This window comes from Myxine glutinosa, chromosome 5 (genome assembly GCF_964187855.1).
Source record: "Myxine glutinosa chromosome 5, kmMyxGlut1.1, whole genome shotgun sequence".
In the NCBI taxonomy this organism is placed as follows: domain Eukaryota; kingdom Metazoa; phylum Chordata; class Myxini; order Myxiniformes; family Myxinidae; genus Myxine; species Myxine glutinosa.
Window position 1 is genome coordinate 139,920,710 of NC_136265.1, and position 23,270 is coordinate 139,943,979.

At 46.7% G+C, this 23,270-nt stretch overlaps 1 protein-coding gene across 3 annotated transcripts in view; it reads left to right on the forward strand.

The window, feature by feature from the left end:
* Positions 1-1,268: 1,268 nt before the first annotated feature.
* The window catches only part of IBTK (inhibitor of Bruton tyrosine kinase), a 123,556-nt gene continuing 101,554 nt past the window's right edge, over positions 1,269-23,270 (forward strand). The window contains exons 1-5 of one of the 3 annotated variants that reach the window (XM_068116049.2): positions 1,269-1,378; positions 5,448-6,134; positions 6,266-6,356; positions 11,132-11,268; positions 11,456-11,566. In XM_068116049.2, coding sequence (XP_067972150.2) covers positions 5,748-6,134; positions 6,266-6,356; positions 11,132-11,268; positions 11,456-11,566 — 726 coding nt within the window. In that variant the 5' untranslated portion in view covers positions 1,269-1,378; positions 5,448-5,747. Of the gene's footprint in view, positions 1,379-5,447; positions 6,135-6,265; positions 6,357-11,131; positions 11,269-11,402; positions 11,567-23,270 lie in introns of those variants that run through there. The other 2 variants (XM_068116050.2, XM_068116052.2) reach the window with 2 other exon arrangements.

Below are 23,270 nucleotides of genomic sequence, written 5' to 3' on the forward strand. Positions count from 1 at the left end.
TATCTTGTCTTTATTTGGGAAGTCATCAAACAGTTCATTGGCCACATCAAGCATGAATGTTTTGGCATACTCGCCATCTGTGAATGGCTTTCCATTCCTTACTATTGCCAAAGCACCCGCAAAGCTAGCGGAATTCCCGTCACCTTGCTTGGTCCACACACGTAGTTGCTGCTGACTCGCCTGCACTCTCCGCTGTAGCTCCTCGCATGCCCTTTTCCTGCTGTCCCCCGCTGGATATTTCGATGCAAATGAAGCATGGTGCGTATCGAAGTGCCGCTTTTTATGTGACCGTTTCATCGATGCAATTTTATCATTGCATATTAGACATACCGCAGATCCTGCTCTTTCACCAAATGCAAATTCCTCTGTCCACGCAGCCTGGAATGCACGGTAATCATCGTCTTTTTTTATTTTCGCCATCTTTTCCGTTACAAGGGTTGAAGCGGATAAACTAGTTGGCTATCTGATAAAATTGATTTCTTCACCTTTACAATGACGCGGACATGCTCGCGAGCCATTGGTTCCCGACCCGACCCACGGGTGACCCGTGACCCGTGAAATTTATCTTCAAAACTAATTTCTGTTTACTTTAAAATGACACAGTATTATTAAGAAATATCACAAGTATTTTAAAATCAGTTCCAAACTGATTTTTTTTTTTAAATTTTTTTTTTTCAACGCAAAATTGTCTGGGTGCCATATGCCGTCACCGGAAGAGCCATATATGGCTCGCGAGCCATAGATTCCCGACCGCTGATCTATACTGTATAACAAGTATAAGAGAGCCGTTTGTCTGTCTGTCTTTGTGTCGTCATTTTTCTCAGAGATGGCTGAGCGGATCTTCGTCAAACTTTCCGGAGTTTTCAGCGGAGTATTCAGTTAATAATATATGTTATTTGTGAAACATATATATATATATATATATATATATATATATATGTATATATATGTGAAATCCATAATCCAAATTTGGAGAGGAAGGTTTCCATATTTTGTCAGGCGTATGGTATTGCTAATTGCGGTGTATCACATCATAATATTAGCTTGGCTGATTTCCCCGCGCTTAAAATATCCACTTTTGTTTTGAATTTATTTATTCATTTACAAATACATTATTCGTTTTATTTCGACTCAGTTGTTTGGTTTGTTTTAAGTAATAACACAGGACCGCAATTCCAAAATATTGACCAATTGTCATTGAGGATGTTGAGCGAAGTTACCACCAACCAATGAGCAGGCGCTTTATTGCGGGGCTGGTAAATGGTAATGTTGTGTTGAGTTCAGTTCAGTAGCCAGCACGGCAGTTATGGAGTTTAAGTTTTCCTTCTTTCTGTCCTGCGTTTCCTTCACAGCTTGTGGCATTTCCAAATAATAGAGGGTGAGAAGTTTGGCGAGCGAGTTGCAGTTTTACAGAAGCACTTTTCTTTTTCCAATGATTTAAAACCTCAATTTTTCACATTTTATGAGGGATCTTCTTCTAAATGTGTTCATTCGTCTCGGTTTTTGCCTTTTGGTGGATGTCGTATTGTTTGTTGTTGTTGTTTTTTTGTATTTTATGCATTTCCTCCAGTCTTTAGAGTAACATCACGCAGCTTCTTCAATGACTAACTGCAGTGTCTATGCTATCATTAATTTTTAGTTCTGTTTGGTCAGAACTCGGAGTTGCGAGTTTAAAGTTTTTGGAAAACAACCCTCGGGCTTGTTAAAAATAAAACGCATCAGTTCTTCCTACTTTGTGTGGGATGAAAACCGACATCTTGCTTCTCACTGTGGCCCCCGATCGGAGAGATCGTATTCGTACCTTCGTGTTGTGCAACGTTCAAGTCTTGATTTTATTAGCTCGACCGTGACGGAGAATCAACACGAACATGATTTTGGACCTGGTCGTTCGGCACAGAAAAGACGGCCCTACCCTGCCCCCCTGAGTGAACTTTATCCCCTTTACCCACCCTGCAACCCTCGAATGAACTGGGCGTTCTGAGTGTGGTGGCCAATGCACCCCCCTCCCAAGCTCGCTCCTGAGTGTGGTGGCCAATGCACCATCCCCTCCTCCCCCCCTCCAAAGCTACCCCTGAGTGTGGTGGCCAATGCACCCCTCCCAAGCTAGCTCCCGTGTGTGGTGGCCAATGCACCCCCTCCCCCCCCCCCACCAAAGCTACCCCTGCGCGTGGTGGCCAATGCACCCCCTCCCCCCCCTCCAAAGCTACCTCCTGAGTGTGGTGACCAATGCACCCCTCCCATGCTAGCTCCTGAGTGTGGTGGCCAATGCACCACCCCCCCCCCCCCCCCCTCCAAAGCTACCTCCTGAGTGTGGTGGCCAATGCACCCCCTCCCAAGCTAACTCCTGAGTGTGGTGGCCAATGCACCCCCTCGCAAGCTAGCTCCTGAGTGTGGTGGCCAATGCACCCCTTCCCAAGCTAGCTCCTGCTTGTGGTGGCCAATGCTCCTCCCAAGCTAGCTCCTGAGTGGTGGCCAATGCCCCACCCCTCCCCTCCACCACCTCTCCCCCTTCAAAGCTACCTCCTGCGTGTGGTGCCCAATGCACCCCCTCCCATGCTAGCTCCTGAGTGTGGTGACCAATGCACCCCCTCCAAAGCTAACTCCTGAGTGTGGTGACCAATGCTCCCCCTCCCAAGCTAGCTCCTGCGTGTGGTGACCAATGCACCCCCTCCCAAGCTAGCCCCTGAGTGTGGTGGCCAATGCACCCCCTCCCAGGCTAGCTCCTGAGTGTGGTGGCCAATGCACCCCCTCCCAGGCTAGCTCCTGAGTGTGGTGGCCAATGCACCCCCTCCCAAGCTAACTCCTGAGTGTGGTGGCCAATGCACCCCCTCCCAAGCTAACTCCTGAGTGTGGTGGCCAATGCACCCCCTCCCAAGCTAGCTCCTGCTTGTGGTGACCAATGCTCCCTCTCCCAAGCTGGCTCCTGAGTGTGGTGACCAATGCACCTCCTCCCAAGCTAACTCCTGAGTGTGGTGACCAATGCACCCCCTTCCAAGCTAACTCCTGAGTGTGGTGACCAATGCACCCCCTCCCAAGCTAGCTCCTGCGTGTGGTGATCAATGCACCCCCTTCCAAGCTAGCCCCTTAGTGTGGTGGCCAATGCACCCCCTCCCAGGCTAGCTCCTGAGTGTGGTGGCCAATGCATCCCCTCCCAAGCTAACTCCTGAGTGTGGTGGCCAATGCACCCCTTCCCAAGCTAGCTCCTGCTTGTGGTGACCAATGCTCCCTTTCCCAAGCTGGTTCCCGAGTGTGGTGGCCAATACACCCCCCGCCCCCCTCCAAAGCTACCCCTGAGTGTGGTGGCCAATGCACCTCCCCTCCTCCAAAGCTACCTCCTGAGTGTGGTGACCAATGAACCCCCCCCCCTCCTCCTCCCAAGCTAGCTCCTGAATGTGGTGGCCAATGCTCCTCCTCCCAAGCTAGCTCCTGAGTGTGGTGGCCAATGCCCCCACTCCTCCCAAGCTAACTCCCGAGTGTGGTGACCAATGCACCCCCTCCCAAGCTAGCTCCTGCGTGTGGTGACCAATGCACCCCCTTCCAAGCTAGCTCCTGAGTGTGGTGGCCAATGCACCCCTTCCCAAGCTAGCTTCTGAATGTGGTGGCCAATGCACCCCCTCCCAAGCTAGCTTCTGAATGTGGTGGCCAATGCTCCCCCTCCCAGGCTAGCTCCTGAGTGTGGTGGCCAATGCCCCCACCCCTCCCCCCTCCTCCCAAGCTGAGTGTGGTGGCCACTCCTGAGTGTGGTGGCCACTCCTGACTCAGGCTAACTCCTGAGTGTGGTGACCAATGCTCCCTCTCCCAAGCTAGCTCCTGAGTGTGGTGACCAATGCACCCCCTCCCAAGCTAACTCCTGAGTGGTGACCAATGCACCCCCTCCCAAGCCAGCTCTTGCGTGTGGTGACCAATGCACCCCCTCCCAAGCCAGCTCCCGAGTGTGGTGGCCAATGCACCCCCTCGCAAGCAAGCTCCTGCTTGTGGTGACCAATGCTCCCTCTCCCAAGCTAACTCCTGAGTGTGGTGACCAATGCACCCCCTCGCAAGCAAGCTCCCGAGTGTGGTGGCCAATGCTCCCCCTCCCAAGCTAGCTCCCGAGTGTGGTGGCCAATGCACCCCTCCCAAGCTAGCTCCCGAGTGTGGTGGCCAATGCCCCACCCCTCCCCCTCCTCCCAAGCTAGCTCCCGAGTGTGGTGGCCAATGCACCCATCCCAAGCTAGCTCCCGAGTGTGGTGGCCAATGCACCCCTCCCAAGCTAGCTCCCGAGTGTGGTGGCCAATGCACCCATCCCAAGCTAGCTCCTGAGTGTGGTGGCCAATGCACCTATCATCCCAAGCTAGCTCCCGAGTGTGGTGGCCAATGCTCCCCCTCCCAAGCTAGCTCCCGAGTGTGGTGGCCAATGCTCCCCCTCCCAAGCTAGCTCCCGAGTGTGGTGGCCAATGCACCCCCTCCCAAGCTAGCTCCTGCTTGTGGTGACCAATGCTCCTCCTCCAAAGCTAGCTCCTGAGTGTGGTGCCCAATGCACCCCCTCCCATGCTAGCTCCTGAGTGTGGTGACCAATGCACCCCTCCCAAGCTAGCCCCTGAGTGTGGTGGCCAATGCACCCCCTCCCAGGCTAGCTCCTGAGTGTGGTGGCCAAGGCACCCCTTCCCAAGCAAGCTCCTGCTTGTGGTGACCAATGCACCCCCTCCCAAGCTAGCTCCTGAGTGTGGTGGCCAATGCCCCCACCCCTCCCCCTCCTCCCAAGCTAGCTCCCGAGTGTGGTGGCCAATGCACCCATCCCAAGCTAGCTCCCGAGTGTGGTGGCCAATGCACCCCTCCCAAGCTAGCTCCCGAGTGTGGTGGCCAATGCACCCATCCCAAGCTAGCTCCTGAGTGTGGTGGCCAATGCACCTATCATCCCAAGGTAGCTCCCGAGTGTGGTGGCCAATGCTCCCCCTCCCAAGCTAGCTCCCTAGTGTGGTGGCCAATGCTCCCCCTCCCAAGCTAGCTCCTGAGTGTGGTGCCCAATGCACCCCCTCCCATGCTAGCTCCTGAGTGTGGTGACCAATGCACCCCTCCCAAGCTAGCTCCCTAGTGTGGTGGCCAATGCTCCCCCTCCCAAGCTAGCTCCCGAGTGTGGTGGCCAATGCTCCCCCTCCCAAGCTAGCTCCCGAGTGGTGGCCAATGCTCCCCCTCCCAAGCTAGCTCCCGAGTGTGGTGCCCAATGCACCCCCTCCCATGCTAGCTCCTGAGTGTGGTGACCAATGCACCCTCCCAAGCTAGCTCCAAAGTGTTGTGGCCAATTTATGACGAAGAGTCTACAGAAATGAATTTTTAACCACCAATTTTATTTCTTTATTATTTTTTTCATATGATCAAATTTGCTTCATATTTTGTAATTTTGTTTTATTGTGAATCATAAACCTAATTATGAACTCCTTTTCTCCCAATTCTTCCTCATTTCATTGCAGTTTCATCGTGCAATTATGGAAGTTTGAGACAAGTGAAAAGTTGGGGTGGGAAAGGGTGGGTGGGTTGGTGGTTGAATAAATGAAGGGTTCTTGAAGGAAAGTCTTTTATTATTCTTCTAATTATTTTTTAAACAAATTACTGGTAGGTCTTCATTAATTTTTTTATAATCTTTCATATAAATTTAAGAATCACCACTTCTTCATCCACATGATTCGCTCCGCTGCCACTCAAATCGCCATTCCTTGTCTTCGCTCAAACGTTGTCCTTCGGCCTTCATCCTCCATCTTTTCTGAATAAACATGTCAGTGTCCACCACAGAATTCTTTCACAACTCCCTCCTTAGCCCTTCCTCATCACCCCCGTCCCCTTGTTCTCCCGAGTGCATTACACAATGGCCATCCATGCAGCATTTCAACCGCGTCGCAGCTTTCCTCTCCATAATGTCAGATGCCGAGGTTCTCGCTCGACTCCCTGGCCTCTGCAACAAGGCCACGGGTCTTCTCGAAGGTCTCCGCTGTTCACCCCTGCATCTGGCAGCTTCCCTTCCTGGCCGTGCAGCTCTGGTAACAACACTTTTAACTCTGCGACCCGATGATGTCATGCGAGAGGATTGTGAAAATGGTTGGAGTCCGCTCCATTATGCCTTTTTCTATGGAAACCTCGATTCTGCCAAGCATCTTCTTTTGGTAATGGTTGTACTGTTAATTGTGATTGAGTTAAATAATAAGCACAATGCTTGACTTTTTATGATTATATTTTATATATTTTTTCAGCTGCTCAGACAATTTGCCTTCTGTACCCTCCTCTTGAATTCCAGAATGGAGGTTCGCTGACGAAGAATGATAACGAAGGTCTTACTGCTTTGGGCTTGTTCATCCGAGATCGCGTAGGAGTCGCCTTTCAAAACGGTGATTTGTGCATCCTTTGCCAAGGAGGTTAATGCGGTGTGCAGACTTGGCTTTTTCTTTTTTTTTTTCTTTTTTTGTATACAAGATCGAGGCTCGTGAAAGAGCGAACATTAATCACACAGAAAGACAAACCGACACAAAAACATATAACATCGGGAGCGGTAGACAAGATGGGGAGAGAGGGGGAAGGACACAAACACAACATTTGAGAGCAGGGACCGAGAGACATGGAGAGATCTGAGAGAGGGCGAGGGCTTTGGGGGTGGGGCATGGGAAGGGGGGGGGGTGGGAGAGGTATAAAACATATGGACACGGCCAGGACTTCCAGGAAAGAAGTTGGAATTTCAAACAAGGTGGATCTGGGGTGAATTAGTGGGGGTAGAAAAGATCAAGGTTTTGGATGGGGGAAGATAAGAGATGGTGGTGAACAGCTGTTTTAAAGACCTGGAGGGAGGAGTGGGATTGAAGGGAGTGAGGGAGTTTGTTCCAGAGGCGGGAGAAAAGAGGAATGAAAGAGTGAAGGTGAGCAGAGAGCCGAGATTTCGGCAGTTTAACCATCAGAGGGTTGCTGGCAGATCTTGTGCGACCTGTAGGAATATTTGGGGGACAGAGCACAGAGAGAGCTGGGGGTGCAAGGCCGGAGAGGAGTCGGTAGAAGACAGAAAGACCACCTACCTGCCTGCGGTGAGTGAGTGAAAGGCCCTCAGAGATAGCTTCATCGCGGGAGATTCCAATAATTCTGAAAGCTTTGGTTTCGACAGCGTGAAGCCGAGCTAGGTGTGAGGCAGGAGCACCGGCCCATAGGGGAGAACAGTATTCCATTGAGCTGTGGATGAAAGCCTTGTATGTGGTGAGGAGCTCAGGTGTGCCGAGGAAGGACTTCGCACGATGGAGGATGCCCAGTCGGCGACTGGCTTTGGAGGCCAGCTTGGAAATGTGGTTTTCCCAAGAAAGATCATGGCAGATAGTGAGACCCAAAAGCTTGAGCGACAGAACTTCTTGGAGAGGATTGTTGAGAAAGTAGATGGGAGGGTTGTCCAGTCGATCTTTTCGGAGAGACATCGTAAGAGTGTGAGATTTGTCAGGATTGAAAGATTGAAAATTGTCAGGATGTCAGGATTGAAATTGACAGGATGTCAGGATTGAAAGATTGTCAGGATTGAAATTTTTTCCTCCGGTGCTAGTTTGTTTGCTCCCATGTAGTCATAATCATTTCGTATGTAGCCTGTGGCTGTGGATTGCATCATTACTGGGAGCGTGGCTACGCTTCTGATGTGTGCCCCCTGTTTCCAGTAAGATGGTACTCGTTTTCCGACCTCGGAGGGATGACAGGCTGAGTCAACCCACATGGTGTTATTTAATGGCACAGCAGGGGCTGAACCCAAGACCCGGAGATCTTAAGCCAGCCACCTTAACCGTGAAGCCAACACCAGGCTTCTTCCATTTGGTGTGAGACTAAGCAAAAAATTCAAGGAAATGTAAAAGAAAACGAGTTGTGTTATTAGCCCGTCACCCACACAGCGGCAACCATGGGGTTTTGTAATTGTGTATGCGTGAGTGTGTACGTACGTGCGCGCGCGTGTGCCATAACTTTTTAACATTTGAGCTTTTGTCATCAAAGTTTCAACATAGCTTCATTATGAGAATATGAACAAGACAAATTAATAATTTTGTCAAAGGTCAGTGACACTTAAAATCATCAATTTTCATCCGATTGACCTGAAATTGAAAGAATTTGCATATATTGTCACCAAACAAAATCTAGAAGCTGATTGTTTTTAAATTTTCTTTTATTTTATTTTTTGGATCAAAAGGTCATAGGTTAAGGTAGCACAAAATCGTCAATTTTCCTCTGATTGACATGAAATCTGAGCAGGCTTTGCATATTGGGTTACCAAAGTCTACTTTTCGTCATGTTTCGCATATGGAAGAAGAAGACGTCTGAACACAAAGCGGACGCGGACGGGCTTTGCATTTTCAGATGCTTTCTAGTTTTTCTTGCATCCTCTTTGTTCAACAGCCTCAATTCGCATATTGTGGGTTCGTCCAGGGGGGATTGACGAGAAGAGGAAGAAGTTCAAGGAGTGGCAGAAGGCGAAGGGTATGGGGGCAGAAAAGGCAGAGCATGAAAGTTAAAGGCAGCCAAGAAGGCAAAAGAAAGAGGTAGCAAAGGCGCAGGAGGCATAGAGGAAAATGTTCAGAGAACGCTTAGATTCGGAAGAGGGTCAGAGAGCGGTATTCAGGATTTCCAAGCAGATAGCGAAAGAGAGGTGTGATGTGATGGGGGTGAGTTGCATGAAGGATGGAGTGGGACAAATCGTTGTGGACCCATTTGGAATTAAAGGAAGATGGAAGAGATATATGGAAATGCTGTTGAATGCAGAGAGTGAATGGGATGGAAACATAGAGAGTAACCCAGTTTAAGACCGGCAGAGAAGATAACTGAGAAGGAAGTTGAGGAAGTGATAAAAGCAATGAAGAGTAGAAAAGCGGGAGGGCCTACGGGAGTTGTGGGAGATATGTTGAAGGCAGCGGGAAGTTGGGGTGTGACGAGAATGACAGAGATCTGTAATTTGTTGGTGAAAGAAGGCCGCATTCCAGTGGATTTGGAACTGATTACCCTCGTCCCTCTATACAAGGGGAAAGGTGACCCCCTGGACTGTGGCTCGTATCAAGCGATAAAATTATTGGAGCATGGAATGAAGGTATTGTAAAGGGTGTTGGAGACGAGGATAAGGAAGAAAGTGAAGATCAACGAAATGCAGTTTGGATTTATCCCAGGAAGAGAAACCACAGACATGCTTTTTATTGTAAGGCAGCTGCAGGAGAAGTACGTGGAGAAGAGGAAGAAGTTGTTTCTTGGGTTTGTTGATCTGGAGAAAGCATTCGATAGGGTTCCATGCGAAGTAGTGACATGGGCATTGAGGACGTTATGAGTAGAGGAATGGTTGACCAGGGAAGTGATGGCAATGTACAAGAGAGCGCGCACAGCTGTAAGGACGAAGGACGGGAACAGTGGTGAGTTTGAGGTGAAGGTGGGAGTGCATCAGGGGTCGGTACTAAGTCCATTACTATTTGTAGCTTTGATGTAGGTGCTGGCTCGGAATGTAAAGGAGGGTTTACCGTGGGAGTTGTTTTAAGCAGATGATCTGGTGTTGATTGCGGAAAGTATGGATGGACTGAAGGAGAAGATGAACAAGTGGAAGGAATGTATGGAGACAGGTCTGAAGATGAATAGCGGAAAAACGAAGGTGATGGCAAGTGGTAAAGCATGTGGTGAGGTGGAAAGAACTGGGAAGTGGTCGTGTGCTGTGTGCAGGAAGGGCGTCGGAGTGAACTCCATTCAATGTACAATGTGCGCAGAGTGGGTTCATCAAAATGTAGTGGTCTATGAGGGTCATTAACCAGTGTGGCAGCTACATTCAAGTGTAAGGTGTGCACAGAGGGAGCTGCAGATTGAGGAAATGTTGAGTTGGATCTTGGAGACGGCATGAAGCTGGAAGGTGTGAAAACATTTTGCTACCTAGGGGACATGTTGAATGGAGAAGGTGGATCAGACTCGGCAACGGTTGCTAGAGTGAGATGTGCATGGAAGAAGTTTCGGGAACTGAGTGGTGTGCTGACGAGGATTGGAGTGTTGTTGAAGCTGAAGGGAAAGGTGTATGCTGCATGTGTGAGAAGTGTTATGATTTATGGGAGCGAGACATGGGTAATGGACATAGAGCAGCAATGAAGGCTGGAACGGGTGGAAATGCAAATGGTTCGGTGGATGTGCGGAGTATCGTTGAGAGAGAGGAAGACAAATGATGAACTGTGAAAGATGATGGGAATGGAGCCTGTGATTGATGCTGTGAAGAGGAACAGGTTGAGATGGTTTGGTCATGTGTTGAGGAAGGATGAAAGTGACTGGTTGAGAAGAGTGATGGAAATGAATGTAGAAGGAAGTCGAGGACGGGGAAGACCGAGAAAGACTTGGCTAAAGGTGGTGGAAGAAGAAATGCGGGCAAGGGGGTTAACAAGGGGAGATGCAGAAAATAGGGCAAAATGGAGAAGATTGTCCTGGGGCCCGCAAGGCTAACCCCCGCTCTGGCAGGGAAAATGGCCTTAAAATTCTTGTTGTTGTTGTTGTTGTTCAGGGGGGATGATATTGCCACAATTAGTTTTGGAACCGGCTGACCAGGCCTGATGTTCGACTCTTACAATAATGTGAAATTTATTTTGGGTACCGGCGTTAACCTGACTATTCTTTGTGAAAGACACTGTGGTGATATTTTTCCTCCTGTGTAATGTCCTTCGGATGGACAGCACACGGTGGTGATACCCTTCTTTGCATGTGAAACACTCGGCTGCCAGTTTATAGCAGGGTTGGGATTCAAACCCAGTTGGAATTCAAACCAAGTCGGCTCAAAGGAGAATACCTTAAAGTGATCCTGTTCACCTGTTAGTGTATTCAAAGTTGCGTTGGAGACTTTGTTTTTGTGCAAAAACAGTTCGAAAAAATATTATTTTTGACATTGCCCATCGTCGAATGTTCGTTAAATGTTTTGATTTTTTTTTATACAAAGTTCTGAAAACGAAAGGCAATTCGTTTTTGGTTTTTTTATATTGTTTTCCACTACTATGAAAAGACAAATGCTTTTATTTATTGTCATCCATAAAATGATACTTTTCCCTTTGCTCTTTAGGGTGCTCGTAGAAATTGATGTGCAGGCCCAACTGCCATAGTTTAGACTTGCTCCTTCTGACATCCGCACCCATTTGTTTGTACATCTCAGCCTCCTGCTCGGACCACCTTGACGTGTACACATGGGGTGAAAATGGAAGCTTTTTGTTGGGTCACGGATCTATGCAGCCATACGCCAGCCCAGAGCCAGTTCGGTTTTTCCGGGATTCAAGTATCACCATTGCAAAGGTTAGGACTTCAGTACCTGTGTGATTTCACATTTTGCATTTGTGTTCCTATTTTCTAATGTTCTTCCCATGGGCTGTTTGGTTATTTCCCATTTTCACCTATCCTATATATGTCTGCTTTTACTGCCTTTGTAGACTACCTGAATACAATGAATGTCCAACTTGTACGATGCCCTCACTACCCAAAGGTCGCTCTGAGCCAGTTTCATTCCATCTTTTTGACTACTTCTGGAGCTGTATATACTTGCGGCCATGGCACTGGTGGACGTCTTGGTCATGGCGACCAGGCCAGCTGCCTGGTGAGAGCTGCAAATTGTCCTGGGTTGTGACTGTGGTTAACAATTAGGACAGTACTGTTTGTGCAAGGTGGATTTTTAATCTGAATTTTGAAGTGATGTGGTTAGGTTTCCTTTGTTATTTGTCAAAGCAGAGCTGGGCTGCATTTTCTTTTTCTATAATCGTTGTGGATTTTGCATACAGTCATGTGAAAAAGTAAGTACACCCCATGTAAAGTTTTGACTTTTTCAACATATTTCAACACAGCTATTCGATCTTCATTTCAACAATATAGATAGACTAGTGGGGTCACCCGTGGGAATCCCACGGGCATGGACGTGTGTGACATTTCGACATATTGAGTTAGATGCTGCACCTTCACATGCAGTTTCACACACACGCACGCACGCACGCACGCACACACACACACACACACCTCATTTTTTCATTTCTGTATCTCACAATTCGGTCTCTCTCTTATTCACACACCCACACACACACACACACACGTCCCACATGTATATATCCCACATCCCACATGTATATACATGTTTAAAGTGTACGTGCCCTTCCCCCCTCCCCCGCCCGGCAACGCTGGGTACTTCTGCTAGTAACTAATGAAATAAAAACGAAAAAATATCTCTGGGTAATTTCCTGAAACTCGGTGAAATTCGCTGAAATTCGCTGAAATTCGCTCGATGTATCGGTGAAATATTTCATTTGGGCGGTGTATAATTGCTTCGAACGAAATATCTCAGCATTTTCCCATCTGTGTTTCATGTCCATGCACACGTGAAATGGAGTTTGTTTTTGCACACGTGAAATGAACATGTGAACCTTTACTTCCGGATAATAATGTTGAATGAAATAAAAACGAAGAAATATAGTGGGGTCACCCGTGGGAATCCCACGGGCATGGACGTGTGTGATATTTCGACATATTGAGTTAGATGCTGCACATTCATTTTTACAAAATGGTTACTGGCAATTCATCAGATCCAGAAATGGTGGAATGAACACAATTTATTTATTTCACATAATATGTGACACCTCACTCCTCTCCACCTGACACTCTCCTCTCTCCACCCTCACGCATCTCCAATCCCACTCCTCCTCACACTCCTCTCCAATCCCACTCCTCCTCACATTCCTCGCCAATACCTCCTCACACTCCTCTCCAATACCTCCTCACACTCCTCTCCAATACCTCCTCACACTCCTCTCCAATACCTCCTCACATGCCTCTCCAATACCTCCTTATACTCCTCTCCAATACCTCCTCACAATCCTCTCCAATACCTCCTCACACTCCTCTCCAATACCTCCTCACACTCCTCTCCAATACCTCCTCACACTCCTCTCCAATACCTCCTCACACTCCTCTCCAATACCTCCTCACACTCCTCTCCAATACCTCCCCACACTCCTCTCCAATACCTCCTCACACTCCTCTCCAATCCCTCACACTCCTCTGCAACCCCTCACACTCCTCTCCAATCCCTCACACTCCTCTCCAATCCCTCACACTCCTCTCAAATCCCTCACACTCCTCTCAAATCCCTCACACTCCTCTCAAATCCCTCACACTCATCTTCAATTCCTCATACTCCTCTCCAATCGCGCCTCACTCTCCACTCCAATCGCTCCTCACTCTCCTCTCCAATCGCTCCTCACTCTCCAACACCTCCTCACACTCCTCTCCAACACCTCCTCACACTCCTCTCCAATACCTCCTCACACTCCTCTCCAATACCTCCTCGCACTCCTCTCCAATACCTCCTCACACTCCTCTCCAATACCTCCTCACACTCCTCTCCAATACCGCCTCGCACTCCTATCCAATACCTCCTCGCACTCCTCTCCAATACAACCTCACACTCCTCTCCAATACCTCCTCACACTCCTCATCAATACCTCCTCACACTCCTCTCCAATACCTCCTCGCACTCCTCTACAATACCTCCTCACACTCCTCTACAACCCCTCACACTCCACTACAACCCCTCACACTCCTCTACAACCCCTCACACTCCTCTACAACTCCTCACACTCCTCGCCAACCCCTCACACTCCTCGCCAACCCCTCACACTCCTCTCCAACCCCTCACACTCCTCTCCAAGCCATCACACCCCTCTCCAACCCCTCACACTCCTCTCCAATACCTCCTCACACTCCTCTCCAATACCTCCTCACACTCCTCTCCAATACCTCCTCACACCCCTCTCCAATTCCCTCCTCACACTCCTCTCCGCTCCAATCGGCCCTCACTCTCCGCTCCAATCGTCCCTCACTCTCCGCTCCAATTGGCCCTGGGGTCACCCGTGGGAATCCCACGGGCATGGACGTGTGAGACATTTCGACATATTGAGTTAGATTCTGCACCTGCACATTCAGTTTCACAAAATTGTTACTGGCAATTTATCAGACTAGGGCATGCCCGTACTATATATATATCTAAAATTATATCCCCCCCCTCTATTTACATGAAATGGTTTGGTCCATTCGCAAAGCCAAAGCGAACGGCTTGCGAGTAATGGTTTGGTCCAAAGCGAACGGCTTGCGAGTACGGTGACAATCCCCCCCCTCTATTTACATGAAATGGTTTGGTCCAACGTAATGGCGCACGCTCTCACAGGAGCTCCGGAAGGTCGCATATCGCAGTTACGATGAATCGCAAATTAGTTTTAATTAGTTTTAAAACATAGTTTAACGCCAACATAGTTTGCAAACGTGAAATAAATGAATACGCTTTCAAATGTGCCGTCCGAGGCAGAGTCTGTTCGCCACGTTCGGCACACGTGATAGCTCGCTGCTCTCTGATTGATTGAATCGTTTTTTGGACATAGCTCGGTAACTACTTGTCCGATTAATTTCAAACCTTGAAAAGGCACATCCTCGGGTCCCCAGCAATATACCTGGCAAGTTTAAAGTATATCGGACCCGTGGTTGTCGAGAAACAGCGGTCACAGACAAACAAACAAACACACACACAGACACACAGACACACACACACACACACACACACACAGAGAGATTACTGGAATTACTAGCGGGGTCACCCGTGGGAATCCCACGGGCATGGATGTGTGTGACATTTCGACATATTGAGTTATATGCTGCACATTCATTTTTACAAAATGGTTACTGGCAAGTCATCAGATCCAGAAATGGTGTGAATTTAGTTATTTCACATAATATGTGACCCCTCACTCCTCTCCACCTGACACTCTCCTGTCTCCACCTGACACTCTCCTGTCTCCACCTGACACTCTCCTCTCTCCACCTAGCACTCCTCTCCTCTCCAAACCCTCACATCCCTCTCCTTTCCAATCCCTCACCTCTCCAATCCCTCACACTCCTCTCCTCTCCAATCCTTCACACGCCTCTCCAATCGCGCCTCACACTCCTCTCCAATCGTGCCTCACACTCCTCTCCAATCGTGCCTCACACTCCTCTCCAATCGTGCCTCACACTCCCCTCCAATCACTCCTCTCCAATCGTGCCTCACACTCCTCTCCAATCGCGCCTCACACTCCTCTCCAATCGCGCCTCACTCGCCTCTCCAATCGGCTTTCCCCGTCTCGTTTCTCTCCTTTTTCTCCCGTCTCGTTCTTTTTCTTGCTCCAAATCGGCCCGTCGGAATCGGAAATCGGCCCGTCTCGCCCGTCGGCCCGTCGGAATCGGAAATCGGCCCGTCTTGCTTTTGTGCTTGTGCGTAAATAAATTGTGTTCATGACACCATTTCTGGTGTTGGGCTAGCGGCTAGGGTGCCGGCTTAGGATCCTGGGTTCGAATCTCGGTCGATCGCCGAATTAATGCCAGGGGGGTTGACTCAGCCTGTCATCCTTCCGAGGTCGGCTAATTGAGTACCAGTTCACTGGTAATTCCCTGTTTGTCGTTGAAGGCGGCAAAAAGGGTTGGCGTCAGGAAGGGCATCCGGCCGTAAAACATTGCTTCAAAAAGGGGACAAAAAAACAACAACTACCACGGTCCCCGAAAAGGCCAACCCCCGCTTTGCGGGGAAAAATGGCCTCTAAACGGTGGTTTTTACACCATTTCTGGATCTGATGACTTGCCAGTAACCATTTTGTAAAAATGAATGTGCAGCATCTAACTCAATATGTCGAAATGTCACACACATCCATGCCCGTGGGATTCCCACGGGTGACCCCGCAAGTTTGCATTGACGTTCGTCGATGGACTCGTTCGCCCGTCTCATTCGTTTTCTTGCTGCATCCTGTTCAAGTCTGCGTTCTTCATCGATCGTCTCATTCATTTTGGAAATAGAAGTTTCCACGCAGCGCATGAATTGTCACGATCCTCAAGAGGAATTTGTCTCGTAATCATCAAATGATAAATGGCAAGTAAATTATATTGTGGAAAATTAAAGATTTCAAATAAACCTATTTAAAGTGTATTCGCACATAACTAATTTTAAAAAACGAAGAAATATCTCTCGGTAATTTCCTGAAACATATTTTACTTCCGGCTAATAATGTTGAATTAAATAAAAACGAAGAAATATATGTCGGCATCATTGTTGACGTTTTTGTGACGACTGTCATCAAACGAAAAAGTAATATATCTTAACGGAAAAGCAAAAGCGAATTTTTAATATATATCGACACGTTGCCGTCGGTGTCATGTTGGGCGGTGTATGATACACCATGACGCGATTTTTAAAAATATATCTCTGCATTTTCCCGCGTGTGTGGAATGTTCTCAATTATTGCTGACACCGAGTCCAAAACCATCGATAAAAATGAAATCATATGGTGAGTTAGATTGGAGATAAAGGCGTGAGAGAGACTCAATGGCCTTGAAGTTGAAGTTACAGGCGTTTGAGAATTCATTTCGTTCTATAAACGGCAACTTTCATTGGATTTCCTTCCCGTTTTTTTTCAACCGAGTCGAAAACTATGTTAGCGACTGTGAAAAATGAAATGATATATGGAATTTTTAATATGTATCGACACGTTGCCGTCGGTGTCATGTTAGGCGGTGTATGATACACCATGACGCGATTTAAAAAAATATATCTGCATTTTCCCGCGTGTGTGGAATGTTCTCAATTATTGCTGACACCGACTCTAAAACCATCGATAAAAATGAAATCATATGGTGAGTTAGATTGGAGATAAAGGCGTGAGAGAGACTCAATGGCCTTGAAGTTACAGGCATTTGAGAATTCATTTCGTTCTATAAACGGCAACTTTCATCGGATTTTCTTCTCGTTTTTTTTCAACCGAGTCTAAAACTATGTTAGCGACTGTGAAAAATGAAATGATATATCGAATTTAAAATAGATATCGACACATTGCCGTCGGTGTCATGTTGGGCGGTGTATGATACACCATGACGCGATTTTAAAAAATATATCTCTGCATTTTCCCGCGTGTGTGGAATGTTTGTGGAAAATTAAAGATTTCAAATAAACCTATTTAAAGTGTATGCGCACATAACTAATAAAAAAAACGAAGAAATATCTCGGTAATTTCCTGAAACATATTTTACTTCCGGCTAATATGTTGAATGAAATAAAAACGAAGAAATATATGTCGGCATCATTGTTGACGTTTTTGTGACGACTATCATCAAACGAAATAGTAATATATCATAACGGAAAAGCAAAAGCGAATTTTTAATATATATCGACACATTGCCGGCGGTGTCATGTTGGGCGGTGTATGATACACCATGACGCGATTTTAAAAAATATATCTCTGCATTTTCCCGCGTGTGTGGATTGTTCTCAATTATTGCTGACACCGAGTCTAAAAGTAAAACCATCGATAAAAATGAAATCATATGGTGAGTTAGATTGGAGATAAAGGCGTGAGAGAGACTCAATGGCCTTGAAGTTACAGGCCTTTGAGAATTCATTTCGTTCTATAAACGGCAACTTTCATCGGATTTTCTTCCCGTTTTTTTTCAACCGAGTCAAAAACTATGTTAGCGACTGTGAAAAATGAAATGATTTATCGAATTTGATTTGAAATAAAACTGGGGGAGAGCAAGACACCACGGGCCTACAAAACAGGACTCAAAGCTATGCGAGTTAATAAAATGGTGGATATTTGTTTATAGCCACTCCCAGAATGGGTGGAGCTATGGGTGGAGCTACTCTGCAAACCGAGTAAGCCACACCCCGGACAGACACCCAACAGATAGACAGACAGACAGACAGACAGACAGAATCATCTACGGCTATTATAATATAGATAGATAGATGCACAAATGATGTAATCTCCACAATGTATTTACTTCTGATAACATGTGAATGCATGTGCGTGCACACCCACACACACATGCACACATATACACACACAAACACACGTACAACCACACACATATATACACACACATACATACACACACGTACACCCACACACGTACACCCAAACACATATATATATATACACAAACACACACACACACACACACACACACACACACACACACACACACAAACACATCTCGTTTTTTCATTTCTGTTCCTCACAATTGTGTCTCTCTCGTATTCACAGACACACACACACACACACACACACACACACACACACACACACACACACACACACACACACACACACACACACACACACACACACACACACACACATGTACACCCACACCCACATGTACACCCACACCCACACACATGTACACCCACACATATACACACACACACACATATACACACACACACACACACACACATGTACACCCACACACACACACACATATATACACACACATATATACACACATATACACACACACACACACACACACCTACCTCGTTTTTTCATTTCTGTACCTCACAATTCGGTCTCTCTCTTATTCACAGACACACATATATGTATACACACACATATATGTATACACACACACACACATATATGTATACACACACACACATATATGTATACACACACACAAACACACAAACACACGTACACCCACACACATATATACACACACATACATATATACACACACATACACACACGTGCACCCACACACGTACACCCACACACATATATACACCCATACACACACACACATATATATATACAGTGGGGAGAACAAGTATTTGATACACTGCCGATTTTGCAGGTTTTCCCACTTACAAAGCACGTAAAGGTCTGTAATTTTTATCATAGGTACACTTCAACTGTGGAAGACGGAATCTAAAACAAAAATCCTGAAAATCACATTGTATGATTTTTAAGTAATTAATTTGCATTTTATTGCATGAAATAAGTATTTGATCACCTACCAACCAGTAAGAATTCCGGCTCTCACAGACCTGTTAGTTTTTTCTTTAAGAAGCCCTCCCATTCTCCACTCATTACCTGTATTAACTGCACCTGTTTGAACTCGTTATCTGCATAAAAGACGTCTCCAGACCGTCTCCGACCACAAAGACCGCAAAGACCGACCGCAAAGCCGTCTCCAGACCTGTCCACACTCAATCAGACTCCAACCTCTCCACAATGGGCAAGACCAGAGAGCTGTCTAAGGACATCAGGGACAAATTTGTAGACTTGCACAAGGCTGGGATGGGCTACAGGACAATAGGCAAGCAGCTTGGTGAGAAGGCAACAACTGTTGGCGCAATTATTAGAAAATGGAAGAAGTTCAAGATGCCAGTCAATCTCCCTCGGTCTGGGGCTCCATGCAAGATCTCACCTCGTGGAGCCTCAATGATCATGAGAAAGGTGAGGGATCAGCCCAGAACTACACGGCAGGACCTGGTCAATGACCTGAAGAGAGCTGGGACCACAGTATCAAAGAAAACCATAAGTAACACACTACGCCGTCATGGATTAAAATCCTGCAACGCACGCAAGGTCCCTCTGCTCAAGCCAGCGCATGTCCAGGCCCGTCTGAAGTTTGCCAATGACCATCTGGATGATCCAGAGGAGGAATGGGAGAAGGTCATGTGGTCTGATGAGACCAAAATAGAGCTTTTTGGTTTAAACTCCACTCGCCGTGTTTGGAGGAAGAAGAAGGATGAGTACAACCCCAAGAACACCATCCCAACCGTGAAGCATGGAGGTGGAAACATCATTCTTTGGGGATGCTTTTCTGCAAAGGGGACAGGACGACTGCACCGTATTGAAGGGAGGATGGATGGGGCCATGTATCGCGAGATCTTGGCCAACAATCTCCTTCCCTCAATAAGAGCATTGAAGATGGGGCGTGGCTGGGTCTTCCAGCATGACAACGACCCGAAACACACAGCCAGGGCAACTAAGGAGTGGCTCCGTACGAAGCATCTCAAGGTCCTGGAGTGGCCTAGCCAGTCTCCAGACCTGAACCCAATAGAAAATCTTTGGAGGGAGCTGAAAGTCTGTGTTGCGCAGCGACAGCCCCGAAACCTGAAGGATCTGGTGAAGATCTGTATGGAGGAGTGGGCCAAAATCCCTGCTGCAGTGTGTGCAAACCTGGTTAAGAACTACAGGAAACGTCTGATCTCTGTAATTGCAAACAAAGGTTTCTGTACCAAATATTAAGTTCTGTTTTTCTGATGTATCAAATACTTATTTCATGCGATAAAATGCAAATTAATTACTTAAAAATCATACAATGTGATTTTCAGGATTTTTGTTTTAGATTCCGTCTTCCACAGTTGAAGTGTACCTATGATAAAAATTACAGACCTTGACGTGCTTTGTAAGTGGGAAAACCTGCAAAATCGGCAGTGTATCAAATACTTGTTCTCCCCACTGTATATACACATACATACATACATACATACATACACACACACACACACACACACACACACACACACACACACACACACACACACACACACACACACACACACACACACGTCCCACATGTATATATCCCACATCCCACACGTATATACATGTTTAAAGTGTACGTGCACTTCCCCCCCTCCCCCGCCCGGCAACGCTGGGTACTTCTGCTAGTATCTAATGAAATAAAAACGAAGAAATATCTCTCGGTAATTTCCTGAAACATATTTTACTTCCGGATAATAATTTTGAATGAAATAAGAAAGAACGAAGAAAAACATGTCGTTTTTGTGCCGACTGTCATAAAACGTAAAAGTAATAAATGTTAACGGAAAAGAAAAAGCGAATTTTTAATATATGTCGACATTTTCCCCGACTGTTATTTTAGGCGGTGTATTTTCGTGTATCATCGTGGCGCGATTTTTATAAATATATCTCGGCAATTTCCCGTGTGTGCGTGAATGTTCTCAATTATTTCTGACACCGAGTCTAAAACCATCGATAAAAATGAAATCAGATGCTGAATTCGATAAAATCGTGAGGGTGACTCTCAATGAATGGGCTTTAGTTTACAGGCGTTTGAGAATTCATTTCGTTCTATAAACGGCAACTTTCATCGGATTTTCTTCCCGTTTTTTTTCAACCGAGTCTAAAACTATGTTAGCGACTGTGAAAAATGAAATGATATATCGAATTTGATTTGAAATAAAACTGGGAGAGAGAGCAAGACACCACGGGCCTACAAAACAGGCCTCAAAGCTATGCGAGTTAATAAAATGGTGGATATTTGTTTATATGAAGCGAATGCTCTCCCAGAATGGGTGGAGCTATGGGTGGAGCTACTCTGCAAACCGAGTAAGCCACACCCCGGACAGACGCCCAACAGACAGACAGACAGAATCATCTACGGCTATTATAATATAGATAAAGGTGATATTATATAAGAAATATCATGAAACATTTACATTTTGTAGTCCATTGTGTAATTTAAATAAACATAAATGCAAATTTCGCATGTGGAAAAAGTAAGTACACCCTTGGCTCTAATAGGTGGTATTGCCCCCTTTGGCAGAAACGACCTCAAGTAGGCGTTTCTTATAACTGTCTTCCATTCTCTAACATCGACTGGGAGAAATTTTTGCCCACTCCTCCATGCAGAATTCTTTCAGCTGTGCGATGTTTGAGGGGTTTCTTGCATGCACAGCTCGTTTCAAATCCCCCCACAACATCTCGATGGGATTTAGATCCGGACTTTGACTTGGCCATTCCAGAACCCTCCATTTCTTTCTTTTCAGCCATTCCTTGGTGGATTTACTGGTACTAGGGCATTGCCCGTACGTGGGTGCCCGTTCCTTGCCAAAAAAAAAAAAAAACGCTACCCGTACGCTCTACCCCGCCCGTACGCCCGTAAACAAAAAAAACAACGCTCTTCGCTTCCGCCCTTCGCTCTGACTGAATTGGGAGAAATAATGCGCATAAGAAATCGAATTACGTACCGTAATGGCGGTCAGCTCGTAACGCGCTCAGCTCCGCTCGTCTCACATCGGCCACGCCTACGCAACAAAGCGTTCTGTGATTGGCTGCCGGAAGTGAAGTCTTCACTGTCCGGAAGTTCGCAAATCGCAGTTACGATGAATCGTTTTAATTTAATCGCAGTTTGAATTCGTTTTAAAACATAGTTTAACGGCAACATAGTTTTCCAACGTGAAATAAATGAATACGCTGTCAAATGTGCCGTCCGAGGCAGAGTCTGATCGCCACGTTCGGCACACGTGATAGCTCGCTGCTCTCTGATTGGTTGAAGCGTTTTTTGGACATAGCTCGGTAAGTACTTGTCCGATTAATTTAAAACCTTGAAAAGGCACATCCTCGGGTCCCCAGCAATATACCTGGCAAGTTTAAAGTATATCGGACCCGTGGTTGTCGAGAAACAGCGGTCACAGACAAACACACAGACACACAGACACACAGAGATTACTGGAATTATAGATAGATGTTTAGGGTCATTGTCATGTTGCAAGGTCTACCTTCGGTTGAGCTTCAACTTCCCGACAGATGGCCTCACATTATCCTCAAGCACCCTCTGGTACAATGAAGAATTCATAGTGGATTCTATGATGGTGAGCTGCCCAGGCCCTGATGCAGCAAAGCTGCCCCAAACCATAATATTTCCACCACCATGCTTTACAGTTGGTATCAGGTTCTTGTGGTCAAATGCTGTCTTTGGTTTTCACCAAACATGTCTTCTGGTACTGTGGCCAAATAGCTCTACTTTTGACTCATCTGTCCAGAGCACATTGTTCCAGAAGTGCTGGTCTTTGCCTCAGTGTTCATTGGCAAACTTTAGTCTTGCCCTGATGTTCTTTCTGGACAGCAAAGGTTTCCTCCTGGCACACCTCCCATGTACATCGAATTTGTGCAGCCTCTTTCTAATGGTAGACTCGTGCACCTTGACATCAACAGTGGCCAGAGCTATCTGTAGGTCCCGTGATGACATTCTGGGGTTCTTAGAGACTTCTTTCAGCATCTTGCGGTCTGCTCTCGGGCTGAACTTGCTGGGGCAGTGGGGCGGCCTGGCCTGAACAAGTTGGCAGTTGTTTGGAATCTTCTCCACTTGTAGATGATCTTCCGGACAGTTGAATGGTTGATTTCCAATTGTTTGGAGATCTTTTTAAATCCCTTCCCAGACTCGTAGGCATCTATAACCTTCATTCTGAAGACCTCAGAGAGCTCTTTTGATCTAGGCATGGTGACACCGCACACTTCAACAACAAAGAGCAAACCAAACTAAATGTCTGAGGTTTAAATAAGACAGGTTCCTCCCCTCTCTGACGATGTTCTAATCATTTGCACCTGAGCTGGTGCACCTGATTCTAATTTTAGGTATTTGAAGTAGTGATGGTATGATGTAGTGATAATAGTAGTGATAGTAGTGATGTACTGATAGAAGTA